The 14,573-nt window shown below is 41.8% G+C and overlaps 1 protein-coding gene across 1 annotated transcript in view; it reads left to right on the top strand.

Moving 5' to 3' along the window:
* Positions 1-14,573, top strand: part of MDFIC2 (MyoD family inhibitor domain containing 2) — a 106,667-nt gene that overhangs the window by 58,879 nt on the left and 33,215 nt on the right. Inside the window, exon 3 of the mRNA XM_068251835.1 lies at positions 8,893-8,949. Coding sequence (XP_068107936.1) covers positions 8,893-8,949 — 57 coding nt within the window. The remainder of the gene's footprint in view (positions 1-8,892; positions 8,950-14,573) is intronic.

Here is a 14,573-nt window from a genome sequence, read left to right as displayed (position 1 = left end):
CACTCATAAGGGACTGTTACCTCTACTTCTTTAATTATTGTCAATTTCAGTAAATTTTTTCAGAGTTTTCAGCATTGGGTTGGGGGGGTTACCTGGATTGTGATATCTGCTGTAGGGTCAGGCCCGGACTGGCCAGGGGTGAAGGGGGGCAATCTCCCTCCAGGCCGCCTTTCATTCAGTGATTTAGGGCCGGTCAAGTGCCTGGTATATTGAGGTTTGAAGTGCAATTAGAGGACAGGCAAGCTGGTTAATATACACAGCATGATGCAGAGCTTGCCTCCATGGGAAAATATCTGTCCGGTCTCTCCCCTATGTTATAATGACTGCATGTGTGGATAAGGTGTTAAACAAGTTGAAAAGTTTTTGACAGTCCCTAGACTCCAGGAGGGCTGCTTTCTGACTTGTGTGAGAGATTGCCCGGGACAGGAGTCCTTTTACAAGCAAGTAGCCTCTGTGTGATGTGGGACTGCAATACAGATAAGCTCTCTGCTCCATCTCAGGCTATTCTCAGTCTCTCTCCACTCCTCTCTCTGTGGTAGTGCACGCCAAAATCACAATAGCAATCGATAGCAATTTTTGAGTGAGATTTTGTGAAGCGATTTTTCAGAGCGAATTTTGAATGAATCGCTCAAAAAAATGCTACATGCAGTGTGTTTGTGATTTTGAAAAAAGCAAAACGCTGCTGTGAGAACACCGTCATTGGGTTAGCCAAGCGCTTTTCAAATCAGTGTCGATTTGAAAAACGCTCAGAAGCACTCTTGGTGTGCACCAGCCCTCCCTCATTCACCTTTGTTTCCCTCTTCCCCTAGTGCTGGCTGGCTGTGTCTTCTTGTCATACAGGAAAGCTAAGTGAAAGTGCAATCCTGGTGAGGCAAATTATTGATATTATTTAGTATTTATATACCACCATCTTCCGCAGTGAGGGATTAGTAGAGATGGTGGCGAAGGGGAGGACATAAGTGTGGGGGGGGGAGAAATGAAGGTATGAGCTTTGGGGAATTAAAGTGGCCATACATCTGTTGACTCGACAGCCGATTGGCCAACCGTTTTGATATTATCGAAGTGGATAACATTTTTGGGTGGAAATTGGTTGACTGTATCAATCTGAGATGTTGGGAAATCTTGGTTGTCAGGTGTGGTTGTCAGGTGTGATAATCACGGCATGCAATAACCACGAATGATAGACACATAGTACACCCCGACTGTTGACCCTCAAAATGTATTATGTACACCCCGGTGCCTGTACTTTACCTGCCACACTGTCCCCAGAGTGTTCTTACTGTATTTCAGCATTGGCGCTCCATGTGACTACTGACATATACGACGTGGGGCGCATGTGTAACGTCATTTGGGCTGGTGCTGCCATGATAACGGGCCTCTAGTTTGTGTTTCCCCCCAGGCCAAAAGGTCCCAGTCCTCCCCTGTGGAGGGTAGAGTTTATAGTGTCAGGCATTGATTCTTCAGAAGCACACTAGAATCAGAATCATTTATTTCGCTAAGTACAAAGGAAAGGAGGTAGGGGCTGGTTGCACCCAGAATTGGTTTTGGCTCATACAGGTTCTGGAAGGAGTGGGGGGATTGGATGGTAAGATTGAGGGGGGGGGGATGTCCGAAAGCCAAGAGCCGAGGCTGCTATACTACTTCCTACAATTAGCCCTAATTCAGATAAATTGCTGTTTGTCAGCGGAGTTCAGGATCTAATCTCCCTATTACATTCTGGGTTCATTTTTTTGTAAGGATTGGGGGCATCATGGGGGGGAGGGTTGTGGAGGAAGCCTGGGCATCTGGAGGAAACCCATGTAAACACAAAAAGAACACACTTATTTCATGTTGACCATGTCCTTGCTAAGATTATGAACTTGGAGACAAGACTGATCCACTGTGCTTAATCACATGAGTATCTAAATCGGTGAGTATCTAAATCGCATCTGTTTGCAATGTCATGTTTCTAATAAATAACAGGCTCACCATCAAATCTTAAACATTTCCCATCACATATTACATCATGCAAACCTCCCCATTGGATGAGGTGTACACTAAAAAAGGTCAAATGTAGGTTACCTCTTACTTCTGAAGCTTTCAGAAATTATTCATTATAGTTAACAAGTCATTCAAAACAAACCTTTGTAATAGTTCTTTAAAGGTCTGTCAGCTCGCTCAGCTAAAGCTAGTATCGTGTAATTTAGTGTGAAGCTTTTTTGAAAGCTTCCTCTCTCTGGGGGTGTCTTAGCTCGGAATGAAAAGAAAGCCTGCCTGCATTGACAGTTTGATCCCAAAGAGAGGAGGTGGCTGTCTGACAAGCTGGTCCTAGGAGCCCATATGAGATGCAGACAAAAGAACATCCATACTAATTGATGCACTACAAGCAGTCACTCACTGCTGCTACTGTCAGGACTTTAAAGTCTTACTGTTTTGTGGATCGCAGACAATGAATTCCAGCAGTCTAGCCAGGAGGCTGATGGTACACGCATGGAGGTAAAGTATGTAAAGTGCAACAAATGTAAAATAAAGAAAACAACCCAGCACATAGCAAAGTCACATCAACATTTAGGGACCTGCAGTATATATAAACTGAGCTAATGTGAAAACAGATCAACACTTTTTTGGTCTTCACAGGTCAATCAGATTTTGTAATAAAATACAGTATATATTACCTTATCCATTTCTGCTGGCAGGTTAGCTAGGTGATGGCACAGAATAAAGGAGGAGGGTAGGGGAACAGGGGAGAACAAATATTGAATTAATTCTGCTGTACTTTGCTGTGCTTTGCCATGCTGTGTGTATGAAAACAGTGCAATAAATGCCTATTTTGCCCTCCCTCCCTTGTTGTCCTTCACTGTTCCTTCAGCTGCTGAAGCTGATTTCCACCCATCTCTTTCTTCATTAGAAGCAATTGTGGCAGCACAGTGGCATAGTGGATAGCACTCTAGCCATTCAGCACTTGGTCTCTGGTTCGAGTCCTAGTCTGGGCACTATCTGCAGGGAGTTTGTATATTCTCCCTGTGTCTGTGTGGGCTACCTCTAAGCACTCCGGTTTCCTCCCACATCCCAAACATAAACAGATAAGTTAATTGGCTTTCCCCTAAAACTGGCCCTAGACTGTGATGGACATATGACTATGGTATGCATTAGATTGTGTGCCCTTCTTATGCACAGTTAAGTGACAAGACTAAATACTCTGTAAGGAGCTGCAAAAAATGTTGGCGCTATATAAATACTAAATAATCATAATAAACTATCTCTGTGAATAGCTGCATGGTGCAGCAGGGGCTGATGAAGAGATGACACCCAAAAAAACCATATAAATGATTGTTAAGGAACCAATGGGGAGCCCTGGAGGGAAATTCAAAGATGCTTTTCTCTCAGCTATGCTTAGTGTAGCTGAGAGCTCCATCCTGTGCAGATGGAGGATCCACCGTGGGCTCCTTCTGTCCTCCCCATCTGTGCACACAAATCGCACCCATCCATGCTGGCACCTAGTGCGCCCATGGGTGCACTAGGTGCCAACATGGGTGGGGGTAATAGGTGTGGGGGATGGGGAAGACAGCAGGAGCCCACAGTGGAGCCTCGGCACAGGATAGGGCTCTCTGCTATACAGTATAACTGAGAGCTGCGGTGGAGAACATCGAGTGTGGTGGTGGGTGGCCAGCAGAGATCTTCAATCAACATAACAAGAGGATATTGTCATGGGACTTTTCCAAGGATATTAGCATGGAAACATTTTTTGGTAAAGGTGTTTTTGGTTAATTAAGAACATTATAGGACTTTTTTCATGGTTATGTTTTTATTTCATTTAACCCTTTGTAGAAATGGGTAAGGGGTACTTTGTACTTTGTATGCAGACTGGTATAGCTCAGGGTGTGAAGCCCCACTTGGCCGAGGCTCAGCATTCTGGCTATCCTAGCCTGCTTGGGAGACAAGGGGTTAAAGAGGCTCAGGAGGGGGACCCCACGTCATTTTTTAAAATATTTCAGACACAAAAAAAGTTCAAAAAAATAAGTAACGTTGCCTTATACAGCGGCTGTAGAGGGATGAGACCACTGGCTGAAGTGTTGCCTCTTCCTCAGGGTTTCCAGGAGGTCTGTACGCACTGCGTACAGACCCCCTGAAAACCCTGTCATGAAATACTCTGCTCTTTTTTTTTGATATATGTAAATGTACACTACCGCTAAGTTGATACATTATCTGTCATTTACCGCATTTAAATGTATACTTTTTTCCTATTGTAACCTTAAATTCAATTTTCTACAAAACTCTAAGGTCTTTTTGAAATGTTTTTCTTCTTGTTCCTAAGAGGTCCAAAGTAACTAAGAGGCCAAAAGTACGCTGAGATAATGTCCACCACACCGTTACACCACCAGCAGCCTGAACGCTTGACACAAAGCAGGATGGATCCATGCTTTCATGTTGTTTAAACCAAAGTCTGTCCCTACCATTTGAGTGTTGCAGCCGAAATTGAGACCAGGCAACATTTCTCCGATCCTGCATTGTCCAATTTTGGTGAAAGCAAGCAAATTGTAGACTCAGTTTCCTGTTCTTAACTGACAATAGTAGTTACTGGTGTGGTCATCTGCTACCGTAGCCCATCTGCTTTACAATTTAATGTTTTGTGTGTTCAAATATGGTATTCTGCTTTCCTTGGTTATAACAAGTGGTAATTTGAGCTACTGTTGCTTCTCGATCTTCTCAAACCAGTGTGCTCATTCTCCTCTGACCTTTGACATCAACAACCTTTGCATAACAACAATGATGGAAAAACAAATAATTACACTAAAGTTCAGAAAAATGCACAGTTGAGGCTATTTTTCCTGCGCCAACTGAAGAGATTTGAAATTCCCTTGCGAGTTGTTCACCGCTACTATCAAGTTCATCTTCTGTTCATCTGTCATTGTCTGGTACACAGGGGCTACAACCAGCGACAAGTATAAAATCCAGAGTGTAATCAGCACTGCGGAAAATATCATAGGAGTGCCCATGCCACCACTAGACCTTCTCCACACTTCTGAATTGAAGCAGAGGGCCACTAGGATCTTTGCACAACCCCTCCCACCCAGGCAGCCACTTCTTTGAGCTCCTCCAATCAGGCCGCCGCTACAGATCCATCTGCTCCAGCACAATCAGGGGCAGGAGTACCTTCTTCCCCCAGGCAGTCCTCCCGCTGAGCCCCAGTGCCCCAACCCCTCGGCATGCCCATCTCAGGTTCTCTGACTGTATAAGTTCCCCAGAGGTCCCACTGCAATCTTCCAAGTTCAACTGTGAACTTCTGAGTCCACTGCAAAATTCTAAGTACTCCTAGGCAGGACTCGCTCCTTTGTTCTGAGTTCTTGTCCACACCCCTTTCCCGCTACATTTGCATCAATGTTCATTTCTGTTTTCTGTGTAAATATGTCTCATGTACTACTCTGTCTAATTCTCATGTATTAGTGCTATTGTCATGTGTACCGCGACCAATTCTGGGTACGTCAATTTGGCGTACTTGGTGAATAAAGTCGATTCTGATTCTAACACTTTCACAGTGGTAGACTTAGGGATGAGGGGTGATAATAATTTGTAAGGAATTTTAATAAGTGTCAGGCAAGTTTGGTGTTAAGATAGGTTGTGGTGCAAAAGTCAGGATGCATGAAGCAGGGTGCCTAGAATTAGGATATTGGGATTAACAAAGTTAATGCTGATACTCTACACCCAGTTCTATCACCGAACTCCAAGCTATCACGCACACTTTGCCGTAGAGCTTCAGTAAAATAACATCAAGTGATCAGATCCAGCAGCAGGGGAGAGGGGAGGATTTTAAGAAGTTTGCTTATCTCTGTAATTTAGAATGAAATTACGTGCATAAAAAATAATCAAGCCAGGCACCATTTATTAAGGCAATATTATCATGCATCTGTAAGACATAAATTACTTTAATTTTCTCAGATGTAAGAAAAAAAAATCCCATATGATTATTTCATCTGCGGAAAGCCTTAAAACGAAGAGAGAAAAAAAAGATGCACATTGCGAAGAATTCTTCCAAAAACACATTGCTGAATGTCAGACTTAACATTTAAATTTCCATAAGCATCTCAACATTGCACCTTAAAAAAAGAAAGAAAAAAAAAGCGTATTTTACAAACGTATAGTTATGAGATCTATTATCGGGAGTCGGGAGACTGACATTTTCAAATGAAGTGCTCCACTTTCTGAAATTCATTACAAAAAACCTTGTGCATTTAGTCAAAATTAATGAACCCCATGTGTCTGCCAAATGTTATCATCAACTAAAAAGATGCAATCTTGAGATTTTATTTGACATTCATTCCTTGCCATCTTCCTCTTTTGTGTCATGAAGGCGAAGTGATTCCTAGACAAAACTAAGTGTGTCAGCTTGAGTCGATCATTTTGAAAGGAACATGGTATTAGCGCAAAAAAGTTAACACCTACACTGCTGTACAAGACTGGAACAATGTGTGCTATGATCTAATATGTCTGTTCTATTGAACAATATCAGGTCTGTTCTATTGAACAATATCAGGCTTAATCAAACAAAACCTTGCAAGGAACAATGAATGAGTAAAGGGTACTAACCTGCATTAATAAATTAGCAAGCTTCCCTTAAAGTGTAACTCCACCTTTGTAAAAAGAATTCCCTATGAACATTTATTAGTAATATTTTCACGGGCGCATAGTGGTTAGTGCGCTCTTGGAGTACTGGGACCCTGGTTTAAGTCCCAGCCAGGTCACTATCTGCACAGACCATTTCTTAAAAAGCAGGTTTGTTTATTCACAAAAAAATGTGAACAAAACATCGCCATGACACCCAGAAGCATCTGGAAAGTAACTATAGCTCAGTAGTAGTAATAGCATACAAGTGGATGGAAGACTCCTCAGACATAGGTTATGCCTTCATTGCAGCCCAGTCTGCCCACTGGGCTGCAATGAAGGCGTAACCTATGTCTGAGGAGTCTTCCATCCACTTGTATGCAGCAAAGAGCTATTACTACTACTGAGCTATAGTTACATTCCAGATGCCTCTGGGTGTCATGGCGATGTTTTGTTCACATTTTTTGTGAATAAACAAACCAGCTTTTTAAGAAACGGCCAGTGCTGGCCATTTATTCTGGTGATTTATGTCAAGTCTGTGCTAGACACACAGGCTAGATCTGGCACGCCATCGAAGCAAACAAGGAGTGCTGTCCGAGACGTATCAATAACTATCTGCACAGGGTTTGTATGTTCTCCCCGTGTCTGCATGGGTTTCCTCCAGGCACTTTGGTGTCCTCCCACATCCCAAAAACATACAGATAATGTTCTCCTACATTGGCCCTGGACAACAAAACATACACTACACAACACATGCATAAACATGGATATGGTAGGGATTAGATTGTGAGCCCCCCTGAGGGACAGTTAAGTGGCAAGACAATATACTCTGTAAAGTGCTGTGGAAGATGTTGGTGCTTTATAAAGACTAAATAATAATACTCTTGTCTTTCTGTAATTCGGTTTTAGCTCATGTCAGTGCAAAATGTTTGAATCAGGTTCCTCTGTTCCCCTCACAGAAGAGTAGTAATATATGGTACGTCCAAAGAGTTCAAAAGACCAGTAGGAAACTCTGGCACAAGATTCAAATATGAATTTACTAAGGTTCCCTGTTTGCCCACTACAGGAAAGAAATGTTGTTAGACAGGAGACATGGCATAAATCATCTTTGAATTTGCTGCTGATTCCTCATTGGTCCCCTGGACCCTCTAGGTCCAGACTCCAGAACAATGCACCAATGCAGATCACCAACTAGAGTATTAAAGGTACTTCCATTATTGTGGCAGTAGTGTCGCCTGTGAAAGAGTCACTGTGGGATTTTCAGTAAAAATTTTAAGAAGATCTCAGAAGTGTACAATAATTAAGGGCACTGTTGTCTTAAGACTATTAAGCTGTTTTTCTCAGGCATTCCCCTGTGTTTGTAGAACTCCCCACTTGTCTTTGGGGCTGTAATGAAAAATAAGCTGTGTCCCAAGACGTATTCAGATTGGTGAGTTGCTGGCCAGCTATTTTGAAAGAGCATTGACATTAACACTTTTACAGCTTCAACTTTTGAAGGACAAAAAAACTTAAATGTAAAAATTGCAAATGTTATTCCAGTTCCATCCACAATTCAATGAAACTTCCTGGAGTGCTTCTTAAAGTCTTCTGAAACTCTGACATAACATTCAATAAAAATGTGTTTTTCTACTTTTTATTATTCATACAGTTATCATATTTGCTTTTGTGCATAAGTAATATTGTCTGCCTACAAATTACACGTTTCCAAAGTGTAGTTTTTCTTGCCCTGAAAGCTGCTGTTGCATTTTATTCTAACTGCTTTTTATTATATATTCAAATCTTCTAATGTTGTTCTGAACTATGTGTGTGCCTGAAGCAGAGACAGCGTCTCAGAAAGAGTTTTTTACTTGTTACACACACATGTATCAACATTGGAATGTAAACAAATATACTGTTATCTCCAGTTTGGATGTGGATTTGAAGCTGAATAGCAGGACAATAGTGCTTTGTGTAACCATTTCAGTGATGTTCTGCTAAAAAAAAATTCTATAGTAGCTTTAAAGCTATGATGAATCTATTAGAGCAAAATGCTGACTTTCAGACCACTTCAAATGCAATTTCTCTGTCCTTCAAAAAGAAAGCTAATGCTCTGAAACCTCCAAAACATCAATAAATGCCATATCTTATAAGGCTTCTTATCACCTTGAGAGAAATCTGTTTAAACAGGAAGGTGGCCATAATTCCTCCCCAGCTGTATGTGTGCCTATGAGCAATGATGTAATTTTGAAGTGGATGGGTTTGGTTAACTCACCATTGTTGACATCTCTGTGTGCTGCTCTTTATGTCACATTCCATCTCTCCATTACTTCACAGATGGAAGGAGGAAGTATCATAGATCTAGAATGCGACATGGAGCCTATTGCACAGAGGGTGAGTTTTGAATTAATGATTATCCCAAGTTTCAGGTGGCAAAAAAAAGATTACTTATGCATCAAATTGTGGGTCAAAACTTCACAGTATAAAGAAAACAATGTATAACAATAATAAACTTCTGAGTTTCAACTTGGCCACATGGAGAACAATTCTGTCCTATTTTGTTTACCAAAGACATAGTTTATTTACAGTGCTGCCCATAATTATTCATACCCCTAGAAAATTCTGACTTAAAGTTACTTTTATTCAACCAGCAAGTATTTTTTTTTTTTCATGGGAACATACATAAGTGTCTCCCAAAAGATAATAAGACAATGTACAAGAGGCATTGGTGTGGAAAAAAAACATTTCTCAGCTTTTATTTACTGAGTCCAAAATTATTCATACCCTTTTCAATAATCAAACACTTCCTATACATGTCCCCACATGTATTTTTGCCCATACATCTTTAGCAATGATGAGCTCCAAATTTTTCAGGTTGGCGGGTCTTCTTTCCATCACCCCGATCTTTAGCGACATAAATTTATAAATGGGGCGTGCCAGAGCCTGTGAAGTCATCTGAGGAAGGCGCAGAGCGCCGAAACGCGTAATGACGCTACAGGCACGCCAGGTATAGGCTCCGCCCACCCCCTAGCGAGACGAGCAACGGTTTTACCGGAGCGTGCACTGCTGGCCACAGAAACGTACGATCTGTCCGCACAAGGGGATACAGCGGATGACCTGCCCGCTTACATGTGCATACCTTTGTACATCCTGTAAGTACAATTTTAATCCTTGCGAATTAAAGCAATTCTTATGGTAATACACTATGGAGCACTCCTCTTTCTTTTAGTATTTCACCAAGCATGACTGGGTCATGCCCGAAATTGGCTTTAGCAACACAGGGCAGCTCACAAACAATAAGTTACAGTAGAAAAACATAACCAGTGCAAGAAAAACAGTGAGACAGTACCACAGACAGTATAATTTCAAAAAGCAAATCAAGATTACACAGAATGATAGCAGTAACAATAAGACTCTTGTAACATGGGTGACGACAGCTAAGAAGGTGCTTTCTCAAGTGTGAGGGGGGCGCCATGGGACTTATAGGGAGTTCAAGAGTCTCACCACAGTTGGGAAGAAAGTGTCTCTGTGCCTGTGCCGTGATGTCCTGGTGGGGATGGCTCTGAACCTCCGACCCGATGGGAGCCATTGGAAGAAGCAATGACCTGGGTGTGATGGGTCATTGGCAATCTTTGTTGCACTAGAGCACATCCTCGAGTTGTGGATAAGATCGAGGGGGAGAGGGGTTTCCCAATTATTTTCTCCGCTGTTCTGATGACCCTCTGAATTTTGCATCTGTCGCTGGCGGTGGTGCCAGCATACCATATGAGTGTGGAGGAGCAGAGGACAGACTCTATGGTGGCGCAGTAGAAGGATTTTAGAAGTTCTTGGGCCATTGCCACCAGTAGACCCCAGATTCCCTAGGTTGGCCTTGGTGGTGATCCTTGGATTCTTTTTCACCTCTCTCACTATCATCCTGGCCAGCACAGGTGTCACTGTTGGCTTCCGACCACGTCCTCTGATATTTTCCACAGTGCGGAACATCTTGTATTTTTTAATAATACTTTGCGCTGTAGCCACTGGAACTTGAAAACATCTAGAAATGACCTTGTTGCCCTTTCCTGACTTGTGACCAGCCACAATGTCTTAGCCATGGCTGTCCACAAACCAACTGCAGAGAGCTGCTTTTTTTCACCTGTTCAGTTGATTAAAATGGCTGTTCCCAATTAATCAGGATAGTTAGGATGCTTTAGAACAGCTTGGACTATTTGGAATGGTATAGAACTTTGGATTTCTCCACAGACTGTGACAGTTTGCGAAGGGTATGAATAATTCTGGACTGGACACTTTTTTGCTCAAATGTAAATAAAAGCTGAGAAATGTTTTTATCCACAAAAATGCCTCTTGTACACCGTCTTGTTATCTTTCAGGAGACACCTATGTCATTTCCCATCAAAAAAATACTTGCTGGTTGAATAAAAGTAACTTTAAGTCAAAATTTGTCAGGGGTATGAATAATTATGGGCAGCACCGTATATGTGAAATGCAATATACTGTATTCCTTTTAAGCAGTTTTCTGTATTGCACACTCCAACCATCCCCAAAAGTTACATTTACAGGCATTTTACTGATCCAGTGTGTGTATTTTTTTTCCTTTTTTAATGATTCTAAAATCATAAAAAATAGAGAAATCAGAAAGAAGGTTAAATTGAGCTTAATGCTGAATCTGCATGCAATGATCTTGTTCTGAACCATTAAGGCTTATTACAAACATCCCTATCAGTATTACAGCAATAAGTCTGGTTCTTCATCAGGGCCACACAGGAAATAGGAGCAAGCAGCCATTAGGCCGTTACCCATACACGCTTCTGTGCATCTCCCAGGCCTGTAAAACATTTTATAGTTACGTTGTACCAGTGGAATCGCTACCCCAGAGATCACCAGAACTATTAAACTCATCTCACAGCGTAATGGAAGGTCATTATTAGTCATAAAACCTCCCAACTTCTTGCTTGGCTGTAGGTTTACACTGGCTGCAGGAATTAATAACTTTGGACGTCTAATTTTAGAGTGCGTTTAGAGCAACGCTCATTGCATTGTGTTAATAATTAAATGAAAGGTTTGAATGGAAGAGAAAAAAAAATCTTTGTACCGGAGAAGTGAGAAAAAAAATGAAAATAGGCAGAATGTGTAGTTTCGGTATTTCTGAGTCTAAAGGTAGCCACACACCATACAATTAAAAGATCCAATTTTATACGAATTGGATAATTACGATCGGTTGTCTCAAAAAATCGAAAGCTTTTTTTTTAATATTTTTTATTTGTACGAGGAATCTGATCGAATTTCTCATTATTTTTTTTTATAAAAGAAGATTGGAAATGTCAGATTTTTTTTATCAATTTTTATCAAAATTGTATGTTGTGTGGTAGATTGTCAATTATTTGATGTACCCAAGCAATTTTTTCTGAGTTTTCAATCATTTTTTTTTAGAATTGGGGAAAAACGTGTGTGGTACCTTGATCAGATTTTTGAAATGTTACAATCAGTCAGAAACATTTTTTGCATTTTTTTTCTTGAACTGAAAAGATATTTTACAAAAATGGTATAGTGTGTGGCCACCTTTACTGTGAGACTAGGTTCACAGTAGGACGTTGCATTGTAAAGTTGCAATGGAATTTTCATTTTTGCAGCTTCTTTTACTCTGAATTGTTCTGAAAAATTCTACATGTTGCAAAAGAATTTAGATTTTTTTAAAAATCTAAACACTGCTGTGGGAACACCCTCATAGGGGGACACTGTACCAGAGCTTTGACAATAGCTGGCAATCGGTAAGTGTAGCACAATTGCCCTTAGTGTGAGCAAGTCTTTAAAGTATGTACCCTATCATCAAACTGAGGAAAGGTTTTGCTCATTCTGTGCTGTCTAGCAGCATATGTTGCTGGTGTAAGGATCCCTCCTGTAGCGTGTTCTGTCCGTTGCAGTGGAGCTGCAAACGGACAGTTCTGGCTTATCTGCTTGCATTCGGTTGTGCATTTGCAATGGGTCTCATTGTCATTTGCAATCGCTCTGCAGTTCTGGGCAGGGCTCAGGATGCTGTCATCATTCCACCAATTGCTTGTTGCAGCTGAGCTGCTGCCAGATAGGCCTGGATTTTCTGCATGCATGTTGTTACATAATACTGCATGCATTTCTTATGGGAGTCCTTTGCATTCACAGCCAGCTAGCAAATGGTAATCAAGCATGCTCAGGATTGAGTGATTACCATTCAGCTGTGTGGAGATTTGCATACCTGCATCCATTGGCTGATGCCAGCATAAAAGTCTGCCTCCCATTTCTTACCCCGCCCGTCATAGTGGTCAGTATGCTGATCTACTGGGCACCTTGTTACTCTGTATAGTTCTGTTATTGTAGTTCTATGCTACCTTATTACTTGTGCTTTAGCTAGTTCTTGATAAAAAATATGTGCAGACTTGCTAATATATATTTATCCTTTAGTTGAGCCGTTTGTTATTTTTCTTATTATTGTGTATTGCCTAGTTCCATGCTTGATGGACATTTGCTGCATCCGTGGTGGGTCAGTGAAGTTCATTATCCAGATAGCTTGGATTCTGCCATCACCACGTTGGTGACTGGTAGTATTCCTGCTACTCTAGTTTCTGGGAACGTAGCTCTGCCTCTCACAGAAGCACTGCCTGGATTGCCCCCCGGCGAGTTAGGGAGGATTTAGATAGTGTACAGCTGCGGGAATGCGGCGGTTTAGTTAGGGCTAACATATTAAACATATTTGTTAAATAAAAAGATGGTCTTTTTGAGACTTCAGAGTCTCTTTAAAGGATACATTCGAGCTCCCCAGAAAATGAGATCTACTTACCCGAGCCTTACTCTAGCCCCTGGTAGCAGATATGTCCCTCGCTGCACCTCTGGTGTCCCGGCTCCGGGACCGCCTCCGTTACAGATGCCAACCTCACCAGGTGGGTTCCTACTGCGCCTGGGCGAGCGTGGCTCGCAATTGTGCCCACGTGGTCTGGAGTGTTCTGCGCAGGCTAGAGGAACGCCAGGGTAAGTAGATTTCATTTTTAGGAGGAGCTTGCATGTATCCTTTAAAGTGAACCCAAGGTGAGAGGTATATGGAGGCTGCCATATTTATTTCCTTTTAAACAATACCAGCTTCCTGGCAGCCCTGCCGATCTATTTGGCCGCAGTAGTGTCTGAAGTACACAAGAAACAAGCATGTAACTAATCTTGTCAGTTCTGACAATATTGTCAGAAACACCTGATCTGCTGCATGCTTGTTCAGGGTCTGTAGCTGAAAGAATTAGAAGCAGAGGATCAGCAGGACAGCCAGGCAACTAGTATTGCTTAAAATGAAATAAATATGGCAGCCTCCATATCCCCCACACCTCAGGTTCATCTTATAATTAAAGCAATAGAAAGTTATCATCATATGATGAAAAATACACAGCCATAGGTCTCCCTCTGTGGCAACTGCATGTCGAAACACTGAGTAGGTCAAGAGATATAGGCTGCTGAAATTTGATTTGAAAGTTAGTAAGGTGACTTATGCATAACATATGATCGAGGCATTTGTATGTATTTCTTTGTCTTCACTGCTATCTCAGAAGGGTTGTAGACAGCATATTCTTGGAAGCTACCCTTCTTCCTCTGACACTCGCTTTGGTAGCAGTTTAAATTGCTCCCTGATACTCTAACACGGCTGCTATATGCCTATGCCATCGCAGGATAAAAGGCTGCTAATCTGACGCTACAGAGAGATCCTTGTCAACAGTTCACAGGGAAGACAAAACACTCTGATGATGGGGTGGGGAACAGGTGTAGCGCGCTTTCAACATGTCACACAACACCGGAGGAAAACAGGATACACAAAGGGTGCAAACGGAGATGTCAGTTCCATCGCCAAGCTGATAAAAGAATTTCATCTTTTAGGATAAGTGGAACTGGAATAGCAGCCCCCCTTCCCCTCCCCTGGTGCTTTATTGGAGATGACAGGGACTCAGAGGTGATAATTCCTTTGATTCCAGTACAAAATATTCACAGACCTTGATTCACACATGTAATTT

This window comes from Hyperolius riggenbachi, chromosome 9 (assembly GCF_040937935.1).
Source record: "Hyperolius riggenbachi isolate aHypRig1 chromosome 9, aHypRig1.pri, whole genome shotgun sequence".
Lineage (NCBI taxonomy): Eukaryota > Metazoa > Chordata > Amphibia > Anura > Hyperoliidae > Hyperolius > Hyperolius riggenbachi.
Note: the sequence above shows the minus strand (reverse complement) of the source record. Positions and strands in the feature narration are given on the sequence as shown.